We start from the raw sequence: 24,797 nt of genomic DNA on the forward strand, positions 1-24,797 counted from the left end.
GCAGAAGGCAAGAAATAACTAAGATCAGAGCAGAACTGAAGGAGACAGAGACACAAAAAACCCTCCAAAAAAATCAATGAATCCAGGAGTTGGTTTTTTGAAAAGATCAACAAAATTGATAGACCGCTAGCAAGACTAATAAAGAGGAAAAGAGAGAAGAATCAAATAGATGCAATAAAAAATGATAAAGGGGATATCACCACCAACCCCACAAAAATACAAACTACCATCAGAGAATACTATAAACACCTCTATACAAATCAACTAGAAAATCTAGAAGAAATGGATAATTTCCTGGACTCTTACACTCTCCCAAGACTAAACCAGGAAGAAGCTGAATCCCTGAATAGACCAATAGCAGGCTCTGAAATTGAGGCAATAATTAACAGCCTACCCACCAAAAAAAGTCCAGGACCAGATGGATTCACAGCTGAATTCTACCAGAGGTACAAGGAGGAGCTGGTACCATTCCTTCTGAAACTATTCCAATCAAAAGAAAAAGACTGAATCCTAACTCATTTTATGAGGCCAACATCATCCTGATACCAAAGCCTGGCAGAGACACAACAAAAAAAGAGAATTTTAGACCAATATCCCTGATGAACATCGATGCAAGAATCCTCAATAAAATACTGGCAAACCAGATCCAGCAGCACATCAAAAAGCTTATCCACCATGATCAAGTGGGCTTCATCCCTGGGATGCAAGGCTGGTTCAACATATGCAAATCATTCAACGTAATCTAGCATATACACAGAACCAAAGGCAAAAACCACATGATTATCTCAATAGATGCAGAAAAGGCCTTTGACAAAATTCAACAGCCCTTCATGCTAAAAACTCTCAATAAATTCGGTATTGATGGAACGTATCACAAAATAATAAGAGCTATTTATGACAAACCCACAGCCAATATCATACTGAATGGGCAAAAACTGGAAAAATTCCTTTTGAAAACTGGCACAAGACAGGGATGCCCTCTCTCACCACTCCTATTCAACATAGTGTTGGAAGTTCTGGCTAGGGCAATCAGACAAGAGAAAGAAATCAAGGGTATTCAGTTAGGAAAAGAAGAAGTCAAACTGTCCCTGTTTGCAGATGACATGATTGTATATTTAGAAAACCCCATTGTCTCAGCCCAGAATCTCCTCAAGCTGATAAGCAACTTCAGCAAAGTCTCAGGATACAAAATTAATGTGCAAAAATCACAAGCATTCTTACACACCAGTAACAGACAAACAGAGAGCCAAATCAGGAATGAAATTCCATTCACAATTGCTTCAAAGAGAATAAAATACCTAGGAATCCACCTTACAAGGGATGTCAAGGACCTCTTCAAGGAGAACTACAAACCACTGCTCAGTGAAATAAAAGAGGACACAAACAAATGGAAGAACATACCATGCTCATGGATAGGAAGAATCAATATCGTGAAAATGGCCATACTGCCCAAGGTAATTTATAGATTCAATGCCATCCCCATCAAGCTGCCAATGAGTTTCTTCACAGAATTGGAAAAAACTGCTTTAAAGTTCATATGGAAACAAAAAAGAGCCCGCATTGCCAAGACAATCCTAAGTCAAAAGAACAAAACTGGAGGCATCACGCTACCTGACTTCAAACTACAGTCAGGCTACAGTAACCAAAACAGCATGGTACTGGTACCAAAACAGAGATATAGACCAATGGAACAGAACAGAGGCCTCAGAAATAATACCATACATCTACAGCCATCTGATCTTTGACAAACCTGAGAAAAACAAGAAATGGGGAAAGGATTCCCTATTGAATAAATGGTGCTGGGAAAATTGGCTAGCCATAAGTAGAAAGCTGAATCTGGATCCTTTCCTTACTCCTTATACGAAAATTAATTCAAGATGGATTAGAGACTTAAATGTTAGACCTAATACCATAAAAACCCTAGAAGAAAACCTAGGTAATACCATTCAGGACATAGGCATGGGCAAGGACTTCATGTCTAAAACACCAAAAGCAACAGCAACAAAAGCCAAAATTGACAAATGGGATCTAATTAAAGAGCTTCTGCACAGCAAAAGAAACTACCATCAGAGTGAACAGGCAACGTACAGAATGGGAGAAAATTTTTGCAATCGACTCATCTGACAAAGGGCTAATATCCAGAACCTATAAAGAACTCAAACAAATTTACAAGAAAAAAACAAACGACCCCATCAAAAAGTGGGCAAAGGATATGAACAGGCACTTCTCAAAAGAAGACATGCATACAGCCAAGAGACACATGAAAAAATGCTCATCATCACTGGTCATCAGAGAAATGCAAATCAAAACCACAATGAGATACCATCTCACACTAGTTAGAATGGCAATCATTAAAAAGTCAGGAAACAACAGGTGCTGGAGAGGATGTGGAGAAATAGGAACACTTTTACACTGTTGGTGGGATTGTAAACCAGTTCAACCATTATGGAAACCAGTATGGCGATTCCTCAAGGATCTAGAACTAGAAGTACCATATGACCCAGCCATCCCATTACTGGGTATATACCCAAAGGATTATAAATCATGCTGCTATAAAGACACATGCACACATATGTTTATTGCGGCACTATTCACGATAGCAAAGACTTGGAATCAACCCAAATGTCCATCTGTGACAGACTGGATTAAGAAAATGTGGCACATATACACCATGGAATACTATGCAGCCATAAAAAAGGATGAGTTTGTGTCCTTTGTAGGGACATGGATGCAGCCGGAAACCATCATTCTCAGCAAACTATCGCAAGAACAGAAAACCAAACACCGCATGTTCTCACTCATAGGTGGGAACTGAACAATGAGATCACTTGGACTCGGGAAGGGGAACATCACACACCGGGGCCTATAATGGGGAGGGGGGAGGGGGGAGGGATTGCATTGGGAGTTATAACTGATATAAATGACGAGTTGATGGGGGCTGACAAGTTGATGGGTGCAGCACACCAACATGGCACAAGTATACATATGTAACAAACCTGCACGTTATGCACATGTACCCTAGAACTTAAAAGTATAATAATAAAAAAATACAAATAAAAATAAAACTAGAACTGTGATAATGACCTACTGTATACAGTTATTGTGAGGATTAATTAAAATAATACATGTAAAGCAAAACGCACCCAATAAATAGTGCCTAATGTAAGCTACTGTCATTTTAAGATTGGGAGTCTAGTGAATTCTTCATTGAGGCCACTTAATTGACTCTGTTGACTGTGCTGTCTTGTATGAGCAGCTGGGAAATGAGACTAGTGAAATGGTCTTCCTAAATAGTTTTCCTTGGGGAAAACCGCTCAGATTCTGGTTTTGCCCATCTTAAGGGTGCTTGGGTCTCTAGTTCCTAATTTTCATTGCATTAAAATCTTGATCAGAGTTTCTCTCTTCACCCTTCAAGTAATATTTAATCTATCTTGCTATACAGTTGTTTTCAAGGACTTAAAACATCTCAAAATACTCCACATACACTTTTATAGGGCAACTGAATTATTTACTGTCTTCTGACAACCATGGCCATCTGTGTGTTTCATCATCTTTACGTGCCCTATTCACATCATCTCTGTAAAGTATAAGCTCCTGAATTGTAAATATTTAGAAATAAACAATGAGCTGTATTAGTCAGCCTACAGATGCGCAGTTATATTTTTGTTCATGTCAGTATCCTCATTCCATTAATTCAATTCAATTAACATGTAGATGTTACAACATGCCTAACAGTGGGCTAGGAAAGAGGGGACACAAAGATGACTTTGAGCCTCTGTCCTCAAGGACCTCCATGGCCTGTCTCTCTTCATATCAGGACATCAGGAGACACAGACACATATAGAGTAACAACTTCCTATGGTAACAATAACAGAATCTGCATGACGTGCTATGAAAAGTGATGAATTTTGCTTGGGAACTGTGGGAAGCATTTGTTAAAGTGTCACCTGACTTGGGTACTAAAGGATGGATAGGAGTTTCTCAAATGGAGAGAAAAGGAGTATGTTCTTAGGTTGAAAGGAATAGCAGGAGTAAAGGAAGGCCTGAAGTATGGAAGTGTTTGGCTGTTCAGGGATTCACAAACTGTCCAATGGGGTTGGAACACTTCGTGTCTGGTGGGCATTGAGGGCTGAGTCTCCAAAGACAGACAGGAAAAGATCCAGGAATTGAAGAACCTTGTGTGTCACACTGAGGATGCTAGAATTTACTCCATAGACTGTCTGAAGCCCTTAGAGGCTCTTTGGCAGTGGGGGACCTGGGGTTGTTTTGGGCAGAGACTAGAGTCTGGTGTGGGAAGGACTGGAGTCTGGGAGGGGAGCTTAGTGACTCTTGCAACAGCTCCAGTTATGAGATGAGCCTGGTTGACACTAGTGGAGAGAAAGGAGAGGTCCCACTGATGGGTGTGTAAGAGGTGGGACCCAGAAGAGTGGAGGCTGACTGGGAGTCAGAAGGAGAGATGAGCTCTGGATAGATCCGAGGTTCCCCATCTGGCCAACTAATTGAATGGCGACACCTTTGTAAAGTAAGAATACCACTTATCATAAGGAAAACAACGTATGATTCCTGGAGCACTAGGCACAGAATAATTTCCTCTTTTTCTTAAAGTTTCCATTTATTGAGTGCTTACTGGAAGACTAGTAGGCACCCAACCATGACTTCATTGCTTTTGGTACTTTCAACATCCCTACAGTATTATTAACCTCACTTTATAGAAAGGGAAACTGAGGTTTGGCATGATTAAAGCAATTTGCCAAAACAATCACAGATACCAAGTAGCAGGAGAGGAGATTCAAACATGGCTTTGACTCCGAATCCATTCTCTTTACCTCCTGTTGCTCTGTCTCCCTCAGTGTCACTGATAGCTGTAACCAAAAGCCATGATGACATTCACCAAATTCTCAGTGAAAGAACTCAATTCTTTATTCCTCTGTCCCTATCATTCGCTCTAATACTCAGAATGTACTAAGTTCTTTTCATCTACCTCAGAGCCCCCATTTTACATATGATCCGTGAGTTTCTCAGGATCAGAAATCGATCTGAGCATTTTCCCTCCCACAGGCCCTTGTGGGTATATTTAAGTTTGGAGGGTGGTGAGGGCACCGGAGAATACTAGCACACGTCTACACTGCATCTACTGTGGGGTGTTCTGTTCTTGCAAAATTCCTGTTATTCAAAAACTGACATGACTGACCACTTTAAAACTTTCTTAATTAGAGAATGACAACAGTGGACTAACAAGATCAGAACTGCAGAATCCAAGGTTAGTTCTCTAGTTTATAGCCTCTGGAGTTGGTACAGTGGATCCTGATGAGGATTCATGGATTCGGTATGTGCAAATGTGCTTTACTTGCCAAAATGTATTTGTAACCCCCAAATCAGACCTTGTGGTGCTTTTGTAGTGACTCACAGGCATGTGCAGAGTACTGCAAACCTGATATGCACACATTCCCAGCTGAAGCGCAACAAGGCAATGTTCTGCCTTCTTGTTTCAGCTCTCATCACTGTAAACAAGTGTCCTCACCATGGTCTATTATTTAGTGCTACAGTTGTTGTATTTTTGTGACTTTTGCTGGTGATCGCACTGTTTCAAATGGCCCCAATTGTAGCACTGAAGTGCTGTCTACTGTTCCTAAGCACAAGAAGACTGTGATGCGTCTTACAGAGAAAACAAGCATGTTAGATACACCTCATTCGGGCATGAACTATAGTGCCGTTACTCAACCAGCGATAATTATTAAATAAGGTCTCTTTAAATAAACACACACATAAAACAAAGTTATATACTGACCAGCTGATGAAACTGCTGTGAACAGAGGCTTTTAAGAACCTAGCTCTGTATTTCCCCTATGAGGAATGTTTTAATATTCTCAATGTGGTGCTCACAGTGACTTTATAGAACACAACGATGTTGAATAATGAGAATCAGCTGTTTTGAGGGTGGCACGGGGTAACAAACTAGATCTGGAGTCAGAGGCTTGGATTGTAATCCTAGGTTTCCAACTGAGCTCAGTATCCAACCTCTCTGTCTGTAAAATAGGAATGATATTAATATTTGCTGTGGCCCCATGGAGTTATGAGGATAAAATGAGATAATTTAAAAAAGTACTTTTCAGAAAGTAGAGGGTCCTACAAAAACATTAACAATGCTCTTCAACTAAGGGTTTGGGAAAACTGGACTTCTACATGCAAAAGAATGAAATTAGATCCTTGCCTTACAGTATACACAAAAATAAACTCAAAATGGATAAAAGACCCAAATACAAGACCAGAAACTATAAAAGTCCTGGAAGACAACACAGGGAGAATGCTCTGGACACTGGCTTTGGAAATAATTTTTTAGGTACCATAAAAGCTCAGGCCACAAAAGCAAGAATAAATAACCCAATGTAACAAATTTGTACTGTACTTGAGATTAAGGATATTGAGTAGATTTTAGCAGCTCTTACTACATAGAACAACAACAGAATTTTCAGGCCACAAAAGCAAAAATTTAAAAAATGGAACTGCATCACACTAAAAAGTTTCTGCATAGCAATCAACAAAATGAAACAGCAATCTATGGTCTGAAAAAAAATTTTTGCAAACCATGGGATTAGTATCTAAAATATATAAGGAATTCACACCCCTCCACAGTAGAAAAACAAATAACCCAATTACAAAATGGGCAAAATACCTGAACAGATACTTCTCCAAAGAATACCAACATATATATAAAAATGTACTCAACATCATTAATCACCAGGGAATGCAAATCAAAACCACTATGAGACACCACCTGACACCAGTTAGGATGGCTGTTAGCAAAAGGTCAAAAGATAACAAGTGTTGGTGAGTGTATGGGAAAAAGGGAACTCTTCTACACCATTGGTGGGAATGTAGAATGGTATAGACATGGGAAACAGTATTGGAATTTTCCTAGAAAATTAAAAATATGACCCAGCAAACCTTCTCCTGGACATATGCCCAAAAGAAATGAAATCAACATCTTGTAAAGACATCTGCACTCCCAAGTTCATTGCAGCATTATTCCCAATAGCCAAGACATGGAAACAACCTAACTGTCTGTCAACAGACAAGTGGATAAAGAAACTGTGGTGTATTATTGGATAGAATTATTTTTCTGACCTAAAAAAGAACAAGATTTTGCCACTGCCACAACATGGGTGAGTCTGGAGGGCATTATGTTAAGCCAGACTCAGAAAGAAAAATATTGTAAGATCTCACCTACATATGGAACCTAAAATAAAGAAAAATTCAAATACACAGAGCTAGAAAACAAAGCAGTAGCTACAAGGGGTGGGGAGTTGGAGTGGAAATGGGGGGATATAGCTCAGACGTTACGAAGTAACACATATGTAGGATGAATAGGTCTAGAGATCCAACACAACATGAGGAGTACAGGTGACAGATTTGTACCGTACTTGAGAGTAAGGCTACTGAGTAGATTTTAGCAGCTCTTACTATAAGAACAGCAAAATGGGTAACTATGTGAGATGATAGACACAGCTTCACTACAGTAACTTTTAACTATCTATATATCCTATAACTTCATTTTGTATACTTTAACTTTACAAAACAAAATTTAATTAAAATATCAACAATAGACAGATCCTTCCTATATTTGGCACACAGAAAATTTCAAGGTATTCTTAATGTGTTATAATTATTTTACTTTGGACTTTTCTTAGCAAAAATTACCACATTTTATGATTCTAAGACCCACAGTTTTTCATATTTAAAATCTATGGACTTTATGTTCAAAGGTAATTAAAATGTACAATTATGATTTCTTCTTTCTTAGTGGAACATAAAGACTGGTGTAGCTTACATCCACTGGCATCTTAAATTAGATGAAATATGGTTATTTTATATTTGTCCTCCTTTATAAGTTCTCCTTAGTGTTCACTAAGCTTCCTAAGCAAACGTGACTACTCTAAACTGACACTCTCTCCAATGAGAGTTCTATGCACTATTTTCCTTCTTTTAAAAACCTCTCATCCCTTCATGCTCCTGATTCAAAAGTCTTCTGCTTTTGTGGCTTTTTCTTTTAACATAATTTCACTTTCTTTTCAAAAAATTTTACTTCTAAACACTTTCTAATTTTCTAGTGTGGTGATCCAATACAGAAGAAAATGTGCTGCTATTTCATTGGGATAAAATTTGAATTCCCTACACCTGCAACTAACTCTGAAAAGTTAGAGAGGATTTTCCAGAAGCCCCTGCCTTGCCGCATGTAGCTGATCATCAAAAGACTGCAAATAATACCGTAACACTGCCCCTCTCAGAGGAGTGCCAGAAATAGTGCCTGCCCACAACTTCTTTGTTTTGGTATGGTTTCTCACCTTTTCCCTTGAGAGATGCCCAAGTGAAATCATTTTTTCTTGTAGACTGATAGGCTTGTTTACTTTTAACTCTCATTTCAAGAACTGCTCCCAGGCATAAAGGCTTTATTTCAGGAAAAAAAAAAAAAAAAATCCTCAACAGCACTCCTCCGGACAGGCAGAGAAATGACCAAGGAACGCTGCCTGGGCTCTGACCTGCAGCAGCTGACCCATCTCCTTTTCAACCTTACTTTCTGTGCTAACTGCTGAGAGTTGCCTTCTCCTTTGTATTCATCCATCCTGCTTGGCTGTAAAGAAGTGATTCCCACAACACAGGTAGATTCTACTACAGAAAGCCTCAGGTCCTTCCACAGAAATGTATTGGCCTCTAGAACGATGGGGTATTGTTGAGACCACTGCTTAGGGAAAATCCATCCCAAATTATGTAGGAGAGTTACTGTAGGACAAAACATTTTTATTCTATGCAAAACCAGTGTACCACATAGCACACTTTTCTTCAAATGATAACGATACCCCTCCACCCAAAATGCACAGCTAATCAAGTAAAAAGTGGATTCCTGGGTGTCACTCACAGACTGGTTTATTGTTTAGGTAAAAATGGGCATTGAGAGGTAAGGGCAAGAGGGCAGTGACTTCTCCCTTTGATCAAGTTTTCATCTCCAAGTGACACTTTAACCTGTTTTCCAATATTAAGGGGTCCCTAGGTCAGAAACACGTGGTAAGTAATCACAAATAAACTAATATTTTCTTCACTGCATACCATTTTACTATGCATAATTAATAAACTGGCTTTTCATCCATATTGCTGGATGTATTACTTAACGTAAACACAGTTATCCATGTGAAATGGTTGCGGGTTCAAGTTCAGGGAGGGGACTGTCAACAGGGTTGAATGTTTACAGTAATAGGACTGATCATTAGCCTAATTTCAACCAGTGTCAATTCAATGTTTGATCATCAAGAAGGTTCAAGAAATGGCAGCATTTCCATCTTTCTGGGAAGTACAAAACACAGTGATTAGTGGCAAGCCAACAGAGTGAACCCCTACCACAAAGCGCCTGACCTGCTATGGGTTCGGTAAGTGAGAGTGGGACTGAACCCCAAGTTTGCTTAGGACACATCAAGGACATAGAGCTTGCCAAATATTTAGGACCAGGAATTAGACAATACTACTTAGGACATTTGTCACCTGTCCTTGCACTCTGAAACTCTTTCCCAAGATGAGATCAAGGAGTGCCACTAAGCACTTCAAAAGCTAGGAAGGCTCCTTTGGTTATGGTTCTGAGTGGCTGACGAAAGTCTCGGTAGCTGGATGACCTCTAGGACACTATTTTCTGCCCCAGTTAAAGAGGGGCAGTGGGGGTGACAAGAAAAACACCTGTGAGATAAACCCAGAATGAACTAAGTAAGCATGGGTTACATAGCTGTGAGACTTGTAAAATCCCACAGTGTGCTAGCTGCAACCACGTCTCGGACTTGGGGAAACCAGGAGTGATCTGGTTCCATTACATTCTTCTGGGTTCTACCCAGTGTCCCTCTTGTAGTTGGTGCCTGCCTGGCGTGGGAAAACATTACGCGTCTGCATCTAACTCCAGGGCTCCAATGCAAAAGGAGAAAATGGATTTGCTGCACCTCTTACTTCCCCACCTCCACAAGACAACTGCACTTAATCTAATTCCAAAATGTTCTGAACCAAACCTCAGCTCTATTTGGAGAATATTTTAAATGATAAAACCTTCTTTTTGCTTCCTTTGTCTACTAATAAACAAGTGGGTAGCTTTCTTTAACATTTCCTTCTTTCTAGATCAGCTGCAAAATTGAGTGATACAAAGATACTGTATTTGGAAAAGAATACAGCTTATACTGGCTGGGTGCAGTGGCTCGCGCCAGTAGTCCCAGCACTTTGGTGGGCCAAGGCAGGCGGATCACCTGAAGTTAGGAGTTCGAGACCAGCCGAACCAACATGGCGAAACCCTGTCTCTACCAAAAATACAAAAAAAAAAAAAAAAAAAAAAGAGAAAGAAAAAAAGTAGCCAGGCATGGTGGTGCGTGCCTGTAGTCCTAGCTACTCATGAGGCTGAGGCAGGAGAATCGCTCGAACTCAGGCAGCAGAGGCTGCAGTCAACCAAGATCACGCCACTGCACTCCAGCCTGTGCGACAGAGTGAGACTCCGTCTCAATTAAAAATAAAAAAGAATATAACTTATATTTATACATATGTATCGGCATTAAAATTTTAAAATTTCCTATGTATGATTTATTTTGAACCCCAATATATTAGAATAGTAGTACATGTACGCAATTAACCAATAAATGTGTAGATTGGTGGGCACAAGCTTCAACACTTTTTAGCAACGACTGCACAATTAAAAAGGTTTGAAGAGATTGTTCTTGTTAATGATCTTGTCTTCTGTAAGCCACAGACATACAGGAATGAATTCAAAGATAAAGGTAAAATCAGGGCCGGCGTGGTGGCTCACTCCTGTAGTCCCAGCACTTTGGAAGGCCGAGGTGGGTGGATCACCTGAGGTCAGGAGTTCAAGACCAGCCTGGCCAACATGGTGAAACCCCATCTGTACTAAAAAATATATATGTATATATATAAACTAGCCAGGAGAGGTGGTGGGCGCCTGTAATCTCAGCTCCTCAGGAGACTGAGGCACGAAAATCGCTTGAACCCAGGAGACGGAGGTTGCAGTAAGCCGACACGGTGCCACTGTACTCCAGTCTCAGTAACACAGTGAGACTCCCTCTCAAAAAATAAAAAATAAAAAAGACTTTGCAACCCAGAGAGAATGTCTTGCCAGAAAGATGATTTTACTACTCTGAAAATCTAGTGTCTCTAAGAGGCAGGAAATGCCTCATATTTAGCCAAGGCCAGCCACAAATAGTTTGGGGCCAGTTGAATTACTGGTCTATCTTTGACCTATTAGTTTTATAGTTTCTTAATAACAGTAAAGGACAGTGTACATGCTAAAGAGATTATGCTTGTTGAAACTTAAAAGGCAGGGAAAGTTAATGAAATAGAAAAAATCATTTCATTTGTTCAGTGCTACTTGAGTTCTGCCTCTCAAAGTATTTCATTTTAATTTCTATCATTGACTAACAAAATGCATAGGATCAAAGTTTTTAAAAATTCAAAACCCATTTTAAAGGAACAGGACCACTTTTTAAGAAAATAGGCTTATAGCACCTGACCTATTTCATTGTCAAAGCAGCACATCTAGAAATGATTTTTATACTGATAGAGATACCTTTTAATAGGACTATGGCGTTCTATACACAAGAACACGGTAGCTGGAAGTAAACAGGCTAGTGGCTCATCCTACAATTTCTGTCTGGCACTGGATGGGCTAAGAAGCCCTTGAGCATGTCTGTTTTTTCCAACTTTTTTACATCACTGGCCAAAAAACAAAAAAAGCCCACACATACATAACACATACACACACATGAGTACAGAAATACAGACAGACAGATGAGACAAGTGAAAGAAAGAAGGGTTGCAGCTGTCTTGCAAGGAATACGGCAGGATACCTGGGATGCTCTCTAATTTCCTTCTGAGCTCTTCATTTTCTTGTTGCAGTGAAATAACCTCCTGCTCCAGCTCCTGGCATCGAGGACAATAGCCTTCCTCTTCCTCCTCCTCCTCCTCTTCTGGCAGTGTAGATGAAGATGGGTGGCCATGGGATTCGGACGTTGCTGGGGAAGTCCAGCCACCTAACGTATGCACAGGAGAGGTTGACAGAGGATCCACATCGGCCAGGTGGCCATATTCACTGGCTGACGAGGGGTTTGGAGTCGGAAAGCTCCCCGAGAGCAAGTAATTTTGTAGAGAATCAGTGAAAACCCTCAAAAAGGCAGAAGTTTGTTGTTTCCTTTGCATATATTGCATCTCTATGTCTACATTGTCTGAGGTCTGACTGTGGACCCCTTTCCCAATGTGACAGTGCTCCTGTCTTTCGTTGTAACTTAAGCCTTCCTGCTTTACACAAGAAATCATGGACTGAGAATGGCGGGAGTCCAGGAGTTTTCCTCCACAATTTAAGAGGCTAAGAACTCGACTGCACTGTTGGGCAAAGGCATCCAAGATCATTCGACTCTCTGAAACAAATGAAAAGACACATCAGTGACCAACAGTCAACAGCAAAATATAAATAAAGTCCTCAATTTTGAGATCAACATTCAAACATGTTAAAAATATGTATTTCTACTCTCTGTCATAAGCCAAGACGACACAGTAAATCCACTATGAATAGAATGCATAGCTTCCTGTTGTTCTGCGACTGCGGGATGCTAGATGAGTCACACCCAGTCTCTTGCTCTAGGAAACGGCTGGACTGTGACTCTGGGCACCATATAGAGATTTTCCTCTCTGTGGCATTAACTGGCTACACAGGTCTGAACTCACACCTTTGGTTTCATTAATATCCTTACTCTAACGAATCAAGTCAGCCACTGCAGACTCAATTCCTCATTGATAGGAGGGCTTAAAGCAATCATTACTTCTATTTCTGGAGTGCCCTCATGCCCTTGCGATTAATCAGTTGATACAATCCCTGCCGAGAGTACATAGCTCCCAGATGCAAACTGGAAAAGAAAGATAAGTCTTTCTGAAGAGCTCACTAGAAATCTAAGGTAAAGCAAAGAGTGGGCCTATGGGCACAGGATGAACACAAAACTGTATGTGTCTTCTAACATCTGTGTTCACTATTCCTTCTTTTCATTTATTTGCTAACTTGGATTTCTTGTCAAGGCCAATGTTTAGGCTAACCTGATCATTTGAAAATCAGTAGTATCACTTCTTAGAATCTCTTACAGTAGACTGCCAAATATTCTAAAATGGCACAAGGCACGGGTGCCTCTTAGCCCATGTACATGAATTCTAAAGCATACTGTCAACCAGTGAAAGCAAAAAGCAAACAAAAGCAATCAACTCACTGCAAAAACAAAAGGGGGAAAAACCCAAATTGTGAAAACATAATTTAATGATATCGAAAGGTCTTGAAAATTTACCCTAAATATAAATGTCACAAGGTAGATTCACTTCTTTCCTGATTGCCACCTAGAATGGGCTATTATAAACACAGAGAGGGGCACTTTTCAGAGCTGACACAGAAGCATAAGGATGTCTCTTATTTCCTCTCTCCTTTCCCAGAATAATGGCAACAAACAAAATATTCGAGATTTTAGATGCCTATAACTATTGTTTAAGATAAAAATGAAACTAGCACTAGCTCTCCCTGAAAATGTTGACTAGCAGTATTTTTTTTGGGAGGAAAAAAAACTTTCAGAACAAAAAATGGTGAGATGTTCAAGGGCTGCTATGGGTATAAAGGGCTAGAACAGCTTCAATAAGAAATCCCCTAGAACACATCCAGGATGTAAGACCAAGGAAACCACACTTCAGGAGAACTCCACACAGTGCTCAATATTCCACTATGTTCTTTTTTCTTGCTATTCTCTCATGAAATAACTAAGATAATCAGAGGAGAGGGGTCCAAGTGCTCTTTTCCAACTTTTTAATAAGAATATATATGTAAAGCAGCTGGGTATGGTGGCTCACACCTGTAATCTCAGCACTTTGGGAGGCCAAGGTGGGCGGATCACGAGGTGGGAGATCAAGACCATCCTAGCCAACACGGTGAAACCCTGTCTCTACTAAAAATACAAAAATTAGCTGGGCATGGTGGCACATGCCTGTTGTTCCAGCTACTCAGGAGGCTGAGGCAGGAGAATCGCTTGAACCCAGGAGGCAGAGGTTGCAGTGAGCTGAGGTGGTGCCACTGCACTCCAGCCTGGAGACAGAGTGAGACTCCATCTGAGAAAAAAAAAAAAAAAAAAAAAATATATATATATATATATGTAAAGCCCATATAGCACAGTGTTTGGCACATAGGAAGCATCCGTTACATCTCCCAAATCCTGAATCCCGCTGAAAAACTGCAAGTCAGAACAGAAGCCTGATCTCTTCTACTCAGTAGAGGATCATAAACTGCACTGGAGTGTGAGAGGCCAGCACAACGCCTTGAGAAATAGTTACTGAACACACAGCAAGTACTCTTGTACATACATAGAGCATCTCAGTTTATAGCATTATCAGATTTACTTGACTGGCGTGGGGGTAGCAAGTCCACGCTAGGCTGGTTGAGTCCATAGGACTATTTTCTTCTTAGGATAGTACTTTCTTATTCTTAGGAATTTCCATTCTAGACCCTCAGACCTTAGCAACAGAACCGCCACCTGACCCTCCTTCTCCAGCCAATCCTGTCCCCATGGCCAAGTACCCCAAGATCCAGGAATTCCCCACTAAAACTGCTTTAAGGATCTATGCTGCCATCTTCTCTTTAGCCATCAATCCAAAGACAGTGACCATGGTGTCAGATCCTGGAAGTGTGGACTGGGACCTCCACATATGTGTATATGAGGTCCCTCCTGGTGGAAGATAAAGCTGGGAGTAGGGAGAGAAAGACATGGGTTGGCTGTAAATTCCAAACCTGGTTACCATGAAGGTGTATTTGTCAAGGTAGGTGGACAAAACATATTTTGTTAAACAATTTGTTAGTTTGAACTTATACTTTGTAACTATCTGATACATGCTCTTTGACGCACCATCTGTACTCTTATCTGGTGTCTCACAAAAATATTTGGGTGCCATTTATTTACAATGGCCAAAACCAAATAATAAGAATGCCAACAGTTGAACTATACAAGTAAGAGGTTTAAGATGTTACACTCATTTTTTTTTACTTCCTGGTTTCTGTTCTTTTATTAGTAAAATCAAAGGATGATATTGATTAGGAATTTTCAATTCTAGCACAACAGCAGTTTTCATTCATTTTAATCCTATAATCCCATTCTAGACCTGAAGTTGTATTTACTGTTTGCATTTTAATCAGCATAGTCCAACATAACCTTGATGAAAGGGACAAAATATGAAAGTCTAACACAGAATTGCCTGGTAAGAACTGCTTGAATGTATTTGTTCGGTGTCCTACAATACACTCAGTAGTTTTAATCATATTGATAAATCACATTAGAGCATAGATTTTAAGAGAAAAAAATCTGACTTAGGGACAAGCGTGATTTGTTTTCTTAATTGAAGGATAAACTTGTAACATGCTGAGAAAAAATCATTATGTGATATACTACATTATGAAGATAATCTATTAAAGTGCACTCAGAATATGAGAGAATAGCTACAATCATAAAGTAGTTCTTGCCTGCAGTTTTTTAAACGCTTCAATCTGAATTTGCTTTCAGAAATGATATGTACAAAAAGGACTACGTCACCCTTAAAGTTGAATTTTTTCTCTTATCAATACCTTGAATTATTTGAATATTATTTTAACATTGATACATGGAAGAGTGTGATGAAAAATACTACCATTACATTTGATGGAAAATAGCAAATCTTTCCACCTAATACACATTGCATGCAGCAATAGTTTTAGCCTTCTAGACAGAATATAATTACAAATGCAAGTACTGTGTGATGCCCATTATCATTAAGAAATGGACAAAAGTTCTGTTTTCATACGATCACAATTGAATGGCTACTGATCTATGATTCTCAATTGAGCAAACTGTGAACATGTATTATGATTTTAATTTTTTTTTTTTTTTTTTTTAGTCATAGAATGCTCCACTCAAGTGATGGCAAGAGACGATCAACAGTTTACAGAAGGACTACTTTATCCCTAACTTCCCTAAAATTAAACACCATAAAATGTTAATAAATCACAATCACAAAGCCCTCCAAAATGCCCACTTCTAATTTATTTTGCTTTATTGTGCAACCTATTGGGAGATAATATCATGCTGCAAATTGTGCCTTGTCCGATTCCAAAATCTGAACCCATTTTTTTTTAATTAAAAAATTCATTTTGAGAAATTCGTCTGAATTTAAGTTGTTTAATCCATCCTAAATCTGATAAGTGAGTAAGAAGAGATGGGAAGTAGGCAATCAAACACAGTCTCCCTACTTTACCGCCCTTCTTTGTAAGTAAAGCCTTGAATGGAATTTGCCCATCCCAGCAGATTCCCAAGAGAATTCTGTTTCTATGAAGGAGATCACAGTAGTCAAGATTAGTGGTAACCTTTTGAATTTAGCCCAGCGAAGGGTGAAATATATTAATATTAAAAATGCAGAAGCAGAAATCTTTTTTAGTGACCTACTATCATGTACTCATATATTATATCTACCCAAGGATTTCTAACTAGTTCAAAATAGATGATTTCCTTAAAACATTAATTTAACTTCTTTTTAAGAGATGACTTCATGGCATAGAAAATATAAGTTAGAAAACGAAAGCATCTTTGGAAGCACCACCCTTGTCTTAAATCAATGAACTATGTCTTTTTTAAAAAATGCCATCCAATTTTTTTTCATAATGGCAAACATCAACACAGCAAAACAGGATGCAATTTTTCTAAATAAATAAATCAATGATGTGTCAAAAATTAACAGATGAGTTAATATACTCGGTGCTATCAAAACCAGATGGTGCTTCCTAATATTCATCCTGCTCAGTCAATCCCTGAATATTTTCTGGACCATCGGTATATAAAATAGGATGCTGCTATTTGTGATGGCAAACAAAAGCAATCATGCCTGCCAAGCACATACTATAACAGGCAGCATTTCAGCTCTGCTAGACAGAAAGTAATTAGAATGCTTTTAATGTCCAAAAGAATGATGCTGATAGGCTGCCACAGATGTGTAGATTTATGAATATTTATATGGTGGTTTATAGCTGACACTTTTATCAGTTGAAGAAGATAAAATATCTGCCTGACTCAAAAGCTTGACAGTCAGGTTAATAAAATCTCATTAAAGAGAATGACCTATGCAATTATATAGGATTTATTGTAATTCATTTTTGATTGTACTCTGCTTAAAGATGCAATTTCCCATTTCCTGATGCCAAATTTAGGCTGCATATCAAGATCTACGTGGGTTTTAACTCTAAGCCTCCCACAGAGGAAAAATATGCTTTTAAAACCATGGTGTATTACCCCTTTTAAGGAAAATTATACTCTTCATGAGATTTTATAAAAATGTTGAAAAAAATCTATTTTTACTTACATATTTCTCTCTCAGTTATGGCCCTTAATGGCAACTAAGATTCACTTCAACCCTTTCATCTTTTCACTGCATTTACTCTGGACACTCAGTTATGTCTCTTCTTCTGTCCTTGATTCATTTCATCACATGAATGTTTTGGCTATTTTCACTTTACCAGGCAGCCTCAGACACTGCAAATACACTTTTGCGAAGGTGCAACAGGCAAAGCACCACTCCCCTCCCCACCCACCCTGTATGCTTAAATGGCCATGGGTCTGTGCACACAAGCTCATTGGTTCAAAGTGGAACGACTAATTTCTCAAAGAACCAATCAGCTCTTCAAGTGGTTGTTCCCCTGATGGCCACTCACAACACTGTGCCTGTTAAGAGATGGCTTTGTCCATCAGTGATTAATATTATGACTACAATTCATGATGTCTAATTCAATGGCTTTTCCCCCCCAGACTATTTTCCTCACTGCATGGAAGAAACCTACCATCCAATCCCCATCTTTCCAGCAAGCACGAGGCATCCAGCCCTTGGTGCTATCAAGCTTACCCCTCTCGATGACCTCCCTTAAAAACAACAAAAGCAGCCGTGAGAATAAAAGAAAATACAGAGAAGTTTGAAGGGCATCAAAAAAACCCCTCTTCACTCCTTTAGATTTAGTGATGTTATAATTTCCATCTGTGAACAGAGACAAAATAAACTAAACAGGACATTAGAGGGAACACTGAAAGAGAACATTGAGAACAAGGTGAGAAAAGGGAGGAAAAAAAATAAAACACTCCACATGAATGAAGGACACCAAGGAAACTGCCAGGGTAGAAGTGACCAAGGAAAGAACAGCAAGTGACTTGGTGCAGAAAAAAAGAAGCAATGCAGGAAATATATAGCCAGCTAAAACTATGGATGAAAATGGAAATGAGACGGGGGTAAATTTACAGTGTATAACAGGAAGTAAAATATGGAAAGACAGTCAGCAAAGGCTGGAAAGAGAAAGCAAGAGGAGATGAAAAACCGACCTGGGCAGATAATGAGGGGAAAACCTCAATGAAAATGATGAAACTGAGGCTATGCGAAAGAGTAAAAGCAAAACACAGAAAATGGGAAAAGGACTCAAATGGCTGGAAAACAACATAAAAATACAGGATGGTAAAGCTGAGCCTAGAAATAAACATACGCCTGAACAAGAAGTAGTTTAGGAGAAAATAAGATCCCAAACCAGAAAGAAAACGAACCTCCTTAAGAAAGGGGGAAAAAAGAAGAAAAGTAAGGAGGAAAATCAAGTAAGCCAATTGCCTACCGAAGAATATACAAACACAACGGAATACTGGGGCAAGAGCAACTGAAAAAAATATACCCCACAAACAATAAGGAAGCCCACCTAAGAATCCCACTGAAAGCAATCAACCATCTTCATGTCAGTGAGAGATGTGACAGATCAAGTCTTCACTATAACCTGTAATTAGGTTTTCTTTTTCAAAACCAATCCTTCAGTGTCAAAATATTGACAAACAACAGATTTATTAGTGGAGACATCTATAACTCATTTAGACACAACCCTCTATTTCCCACAGGGGAAAAAAAAAAAGTCTCAGATTCACTGACATGCAGGATTTGGGGGGCTCCAAAGTGTCATAAAAGGCCTTGGCAGGAACTTTCAGCTCTAATGAGCGGATAAATGTGGCTGCACCCACTGGGAGCTGGTGGAGAGCTTGGGCTCAGGCCTCAGGCTGTGGCCTCGCAACCAGCCCATCTCGCTCCCTGCAGGCAGGCAGTGGGCTGCTTTGCCCTGGCAGCGCCCGCGGACTCGGGATAAAGGAGAGGAGTCGCGCACCCCAGGGTGGGTGCTCCCCACGAGGCGTTTCTGTAGAGCTCAGGCGAGATGCTCGGGAGAGGCAGGGCCCCGCGGCGGGCAGGGACCAGGGGATGGCGGGGACGACGATGCGGGCGGTGGGAGCAGAGTGCCTGCGGCTCCCGGGCAGGGAGGAGGAACGGGATGGTTCCCCGCGCCTTGCGAAGTCCACGGCGTGGCAGACGCGGGGCCCCGAGTCTCACAACCAGAGTGTGGGAGGGGAAAGGGACAGAGCAAGACAGACAGCACCCGAGAAACACAGGCGCATATAAAAAGACAGAAGGAAAAAAGCAGCTGAGAGTCAACCAGCGTAGACTGCGATAGTGTGAGAGTACATCAAAGAGGTGGCGAAGAAAGCACCAGAAGGCAAAGGAGAAGTGGAGAGAAGAAAGAAATGGAGTAAGGAAGCGAAAGGGAAGAAGCGGACGGAAAAAGTGAAGCAGTACTAGAGCGTCCCAGCGGGGCGGCCCGAGAAGCTCTATAGCTTTTCCCGGAGCGGCCGCCGCTATCCCCCTGGGGCGTCCGGCCCCACTCCGGCCCACGCCCAAGCGATCCCGGCCGTCGACCGCCACAGCCGTGCTTCCCGGCGCCACATCCAAGCAGCGGAGCCACCTGTTAAGCGCGCGCCGTCGGAAGCCCAGCCATAGCCGCGCTGGAGAATCCTCCCGAAGTTTCCGGGCGCGCGGGGAGGCCTCAGGGTGCGCCCAGACGTCCCAACTCGGCCCAGCACGGAAGAGTGTCGGCGGGCCCCCTCTTCTCCTTCCCGGGCCCCCTCCCGCTGCCCCCGGCCGTGGCGGTAAGGAAAGTTGTGCCGAGAGTTGGTACCTGCGCTGAGCTCCAGGCTGGCGCCGTCGCTACCCGTGCCGCCGGTGCCGGCGGCCGCCGCCGCGCCTGGGCCATACCTGACGACGGCGGCGAACGAGGACGACGACGAGGCGGCGGGGGATGCGGGGGGCGGCTGCGCCGGAGTCCTCAGGTGGCCCTGGGATGTGGCGGGCGTGCAGGACGGCGACGACGACGAAGCGGCGGCGGCGGCCCGGCCGGGCCCGGGGGGGTAGGAGCTCTGCGCCTGGAACTGCTGCGGCGGCGGCTCGCTGCTGCTGATGGAGACGGCGGCGTGCGGCGCGAAGGGCGGCGGGGGCGGCGGGGGCGCCCGCACGTGCGGCAGCTCCACCAGGGTGGGTCGCTCGTAGCGCTTGGCCAGCGCCGGTCTCTTGCTGGGGAACGTCTTGAGGACGCTGTAGGGGCTGCGCTGCTTGTAGATTTTGGGGACGCTGGGCCCCTCCTCTGCAGGCTGCATCTCCTCCTCCATCCGGCGCCTCGGGGCCGGTCCCCCGGAGCACGTCCCCTCCCCGCCGGGCGCCGGGCTCCGAGGGTGCCTCCGCCGCCTGCCCGCCGGCTCTGCCCTGGTGCGCGCGTGTGGGAGGGTGTGTGTTTGTGCCGTGGCCGCCGCCGCCGCCGCCGCCTGTCGCTGAGGCTGGCATCGCCGAGCCCCCGCGCGGGGGGCTGCCGCCCGAGCTCCTGATTGACAGGCCGCCTCGCCAATGCCTGGAGGGAGAAAGGAGGTAAAGAGCAAGTGTTTAGGGTAATATCTGCTAATGATAATGGGGGCGGGGCGGGGCCTGGCGCGGCAGCCGCCCGCGGGGTCTGCCCGCCGGCTCCGCGCCTCCGACGGGGAGGGGGGGAAGGGGGAAAGCGAGGACCTGGAGGGCGCCCGGGAACTGGTGAAGAAGGTGGGGATCCTGGATCTGGCTACGGCGAGACTTTAGGGACCCAGATGTGGACTCGTGGCTTCTGCGGCTGCGGGCGGGGTCCGGCTTCCTAAATGAGCTCCTGGCGCCCCCTGCATGACCCCAAACCCTCGGGGTTGCGCAGAGGAGGGGCTAGTCGTTGGGGCGGGGTCGTCAGAGTACGTGTGTATTACCGCAAGTTCTTCTACCAATCGGGAATTGCTCTCCGATCTTTTTGAAAAGAACCTCTTGAAGATCTTGGCCCAGGTGGTCGCGCGGTGTTTACGGGGCTCTGGGGTCCTGCTTTCCGGAGGCTCGCGGCCTCTGAGCTCATGCGGAACGTAAAAGCGCGCAGGGCGTAGAACTTTTTCACGTTTTCATTTGTTTCCCGTAGGGGCCCTGAGAATGTGCATGACACCATCATTCCCCCCACCCCCCCATTATAAAGATGAGAAAACCGAGGCGCAGAGAGGCCGAAGGGAATTGCCCAAAATCAGATACTCGGGAGTGTGTGGCTGTTGCACTGATGCATTCGGGTTGTTTGAATTCAGCTCCTGACTTCTCATACCCAGTAGACTCTGTGCAATTGAGTGGGGAAATGACCTGACACTTCCCTTTGAGGTGATTACTTTCAACAGTGTCATTTTTAATATGTGTATATGTACTTGCAAGACCAAGGTAACCCGAGAACTCACTCCTTGCATTGTCTTACTCACTGCAACTGGCGTCATCCGGCGAGGGTCTGGAGGGTGCCCAATTTCAGTAGCCGTTTGAATGAGAGATCTCTGGTTTGGAGGAAGATCCTCCATGAGGCGCAGATGTCCTGTCTCTCCCAGCCACTTTTTGGAGCAGAGGGTCCATTGCTGCCTATCTCAGATCACGCCTCCTCTAGGCCAACCAGCATACCCTGCCGCAGAGTTGCTTTTCAGCCTTCCTTTTTCGTTCTCCAGGTCAGAGTTCTGGGTGCTCCTTGTTGTAGGACCCTCATCTCTGCACTCTGGAGTTTGTTTCCTTTTCAGACCCTTCCTTTTATTCTTTGGAAGGTGACCCATTTTCTTCTGGAGGTTCACATCTTTCGGCCTCTTCTTTCCCTGGTCTCCTTTCCTTTGGAAGCTTTTTTCTCTCTCCCTTGCTGGTTCAGCTTCTGTATTATTCCCCCCTAGATTGTCTCCCTCTCTCCTGCAGCTTCCTCAGATGGTGCTGTGCTTCTACCCCCCCATCCATTTATTAGAGATGAAATAAATAATGCCATAAATAAAAGTATTTGGGAGTCCAGGAACTGTCAGGGCTGATTAGGGCATAGAGGACATTTTCTTTCTCATTATGCAAAAGCATTTCATGGGGAAATAAAAGAGGTTTCATTGTAACTCATGCATGTCATATTTCAAGGAATTCAAGATATTAATCATATTTAACATTATTTGCAATGTTTCTCCCTGGCTTCTGAAAACTGCTAAATGAGGACACGTGGATCACTAGGAAAAGGAGACAAGCATGAGAGGGACAGTTAAGAAATAATGAAATGCTAGTGAAAGACAGAGAAAGAGAATGAGATGCCAGGGAGATGTTTCTTAGGCACGTAAGTGAGAAATGGGGGAGCTACTTCTGAGACGTGAGACAGCTGAAATTGAATGATATACTGGAGGAAATAAATGATAACAAACCTCCCCACACTTTCCTTTCTATAAAGCAGTTCTGAATTTTGCATTGAAGTGTTTTCCTCCCACTTTAGTCCCAGATAATTTGCCAATAAGTCCTGGCTTTTGAAAAGAAATTGGGGTGGTGGCAGTGTGGGGCGTTTAGGGGGGGAAATCTTTTAGTTCTTCTGAAGAAGTAATTTCCCGTACCTGGGGTCTTTCTCTTCTATGTAGTTTTAAATGTATATCCTCCTCACCACTTAAAACACCTGAAGAGACTGGGAACAATACTTCTATTGTATATTTTCTATTGAAAAGGACCTGCTGTCCTTTACATCAAAAAGTGATCATTTTCATAAAACTGAAATAATCAACTGAAATAATCAAATTAGTCATTTAGCTTTTTAAAAGCTGGAGGAGGGGAAGGTTCCCAGAGGAAAAATATTTAAAAGTTGTAAATGATCAGCTTTCAGATTTTCATGTGGGCAGTTGCCTATATCTGGGTCCTGGGTTCATAGAAAAATGAAGTACTTAAGAATCACTCTTTAAAAAATAAAGTGAGTATTTATTCTAAGTGTGGAGTTGAAGGCAATTTTAAAATTATAACTGACCACTAATCCCTGCCTGAGATTGTGTTTAACTGAGTATTGTACATCGATGTAATGTATTTAAGTGTTTATAAAATTACTAGTAGCACTCTGTGAGCATCTTGCTCTACATTGTGGCCTAGATTATCAGTAGTGACTTTGCTGATGTCTTGGGGGTCTCATAGGAGCCGATAGAATAGTAATTACACCCATACTTTAAATCTTTTTAGATATTTACTCTTATCTCAGAAAAAAAAAAGAGAGAGAGTGAACTTTTAAAAGCCGAGTGGCTATTTATGGACAGGGTGATTTTTTGATTGGCAGCATGTCAATTCCTTGAGCCATCCAGAATGTAGGTTTTAAATAATAACTCAGCCATGGGAAATGCTTTTTATTGCACCAATTTCAATGATATTTAATGAGCTTCTGATTGACTGTTTGATCTCCCAATATTTTGTGCTACTTTTAATTCATTTCGTATAATAGAAAAAAAGTAATTGGAATAAAATTTTGTGACAAGATAATGACCTTCCACTTTGAAATTATATGTCTGATTAGCTTCAACATTTTAATGCCAAGATGATATTGCAGCAGGAACAGGACTATGCATGCTATCATTTGGTACAAAATGACTGAGGAATACTCCTTTGCTTTTCCCATTGCATAGCAAAAAAGGTGTGGTGGCTATGTATTCGTAGGTACACAGGACTAGAAGGGACCTTTGCAGTCTTTTATTCTTGTGACTGAGCCTCTGCCCATAGTTTTTGATGGCCCTGGCAAGTGGTTGTGCAAATCATGTTTAAATGCCTCCACTGATGGGGATCTTGCTACCTTCAGGGACCTTATTTCCCCAGGTATTTATTCCACAAATATTTACTGAGTGTCTACCATGTGCTAGGTATATTTCTAAGCACTGGAGGATATAATGCTAACCCAGATCACAAGGTCCTACTATTATGGATTTAGGAGGAACAGGTAAACAAACTAGTAACTAACTGAAAAACATTATTTCAAATAGAAATAACTATGATTAGGGACAGGCGCAGTGATTCATGCTGGTAATCTCAGTACTTTGGGCGGCTGAGTGGGGAGGATCACTTGAGCCCAGGAGTTTGAGACCAGCCTGAACAATATAGTGAGATCTCATCTCTACAAAAAAATAATAATTACTGGGCAGGGTGGTGTGCATCTGTGGTTCTAGCTGCTTGGGAGGCTAAGGCGGGAGGATCACTTGAGCCCAGGAGTCCAAGGCTGTAGTGGACTATGATTGTGCCATTGTACTCCAGCCTGGAGGACAGAGCTACGCCTGTCTCTAAACAAACAATGATGAAAAACCAGGATGGGAGACTGGGCTTGGTGGCTCATGCCTGTAATCCCTGCACTTTGGAAGTCCAAGGTGGGAGAATCGCTTGCATCCAGGAGTTTGAGACCAGCCTGGGCAGCATAGTGACACCCTATCTCCACAGAAATAAAAAATTAGCCAGGTATGGTGGCTAATAGCACCTGTAGTCTCAGCTCCTCAGGAGGCTGAGGCTGGAAGATCACTTGAGCCTAGGAAGTTGAGGCTGCAGTGAGCCAA

At 42.3% G+C, this 24,797-nt stretch overlaps 1 protein-coding gene across 2 annotated transcripts in view; it reads right to left on the bottom strand.

Moving 5' to 3' along the window:
* The window catches only part of BEND4 (BEN domain containing 4), a 43,391-nt gene extending 22,078 nt beyond the window's left edge, over nucleotides 1–21,313 (bottom strand). For both annotated transcript variants that reach the window (XM_030913676.1, XM_030913668.1), the window contains exons 1-3: nucleotides 20,968–21,313; nucleotides 20,090–20,812; nucleotides 11,877–12,443 (exon numbers count right to left, since the gene is read on the bottom strand). In XM_030913676.1, coding sequence (XP_030769536.1) covers nucleotides 11,877–12,443; nucleotides 20,090–20,576 — 1,054 coding nt within the window. In that variant the 5' untranslated portion in view covers nucleotides 20,577–20,812; nucleotides 20,968–21,313. The remainder of the gene's footprint in view (nucleotides 1–11,876; nucleotides 12,444–20,089; nucleotides 20,813–20,967) is intronic.
* Nucleotides 21,314–24,797: the final 3,484 nt, after the last annotated feature.

The sequence above is a fragment of the Rhinopithecus roxellana genome, chromosome 2 (genome assembly GCF_007565055.1).
Source record: "Rhinopithecus roxellana isolate Shanxi Qingling chromosome 2, ASM756505v1, whole genome shotgun sequence".
NCBI classification, from domain to species: domain Eukaryota; kingdom Metazoa; phylum Chordata; class Mammalia; order Primates; family Cercopithecidae; genus Rhinopithecus; species Rhinopithecus roxellana.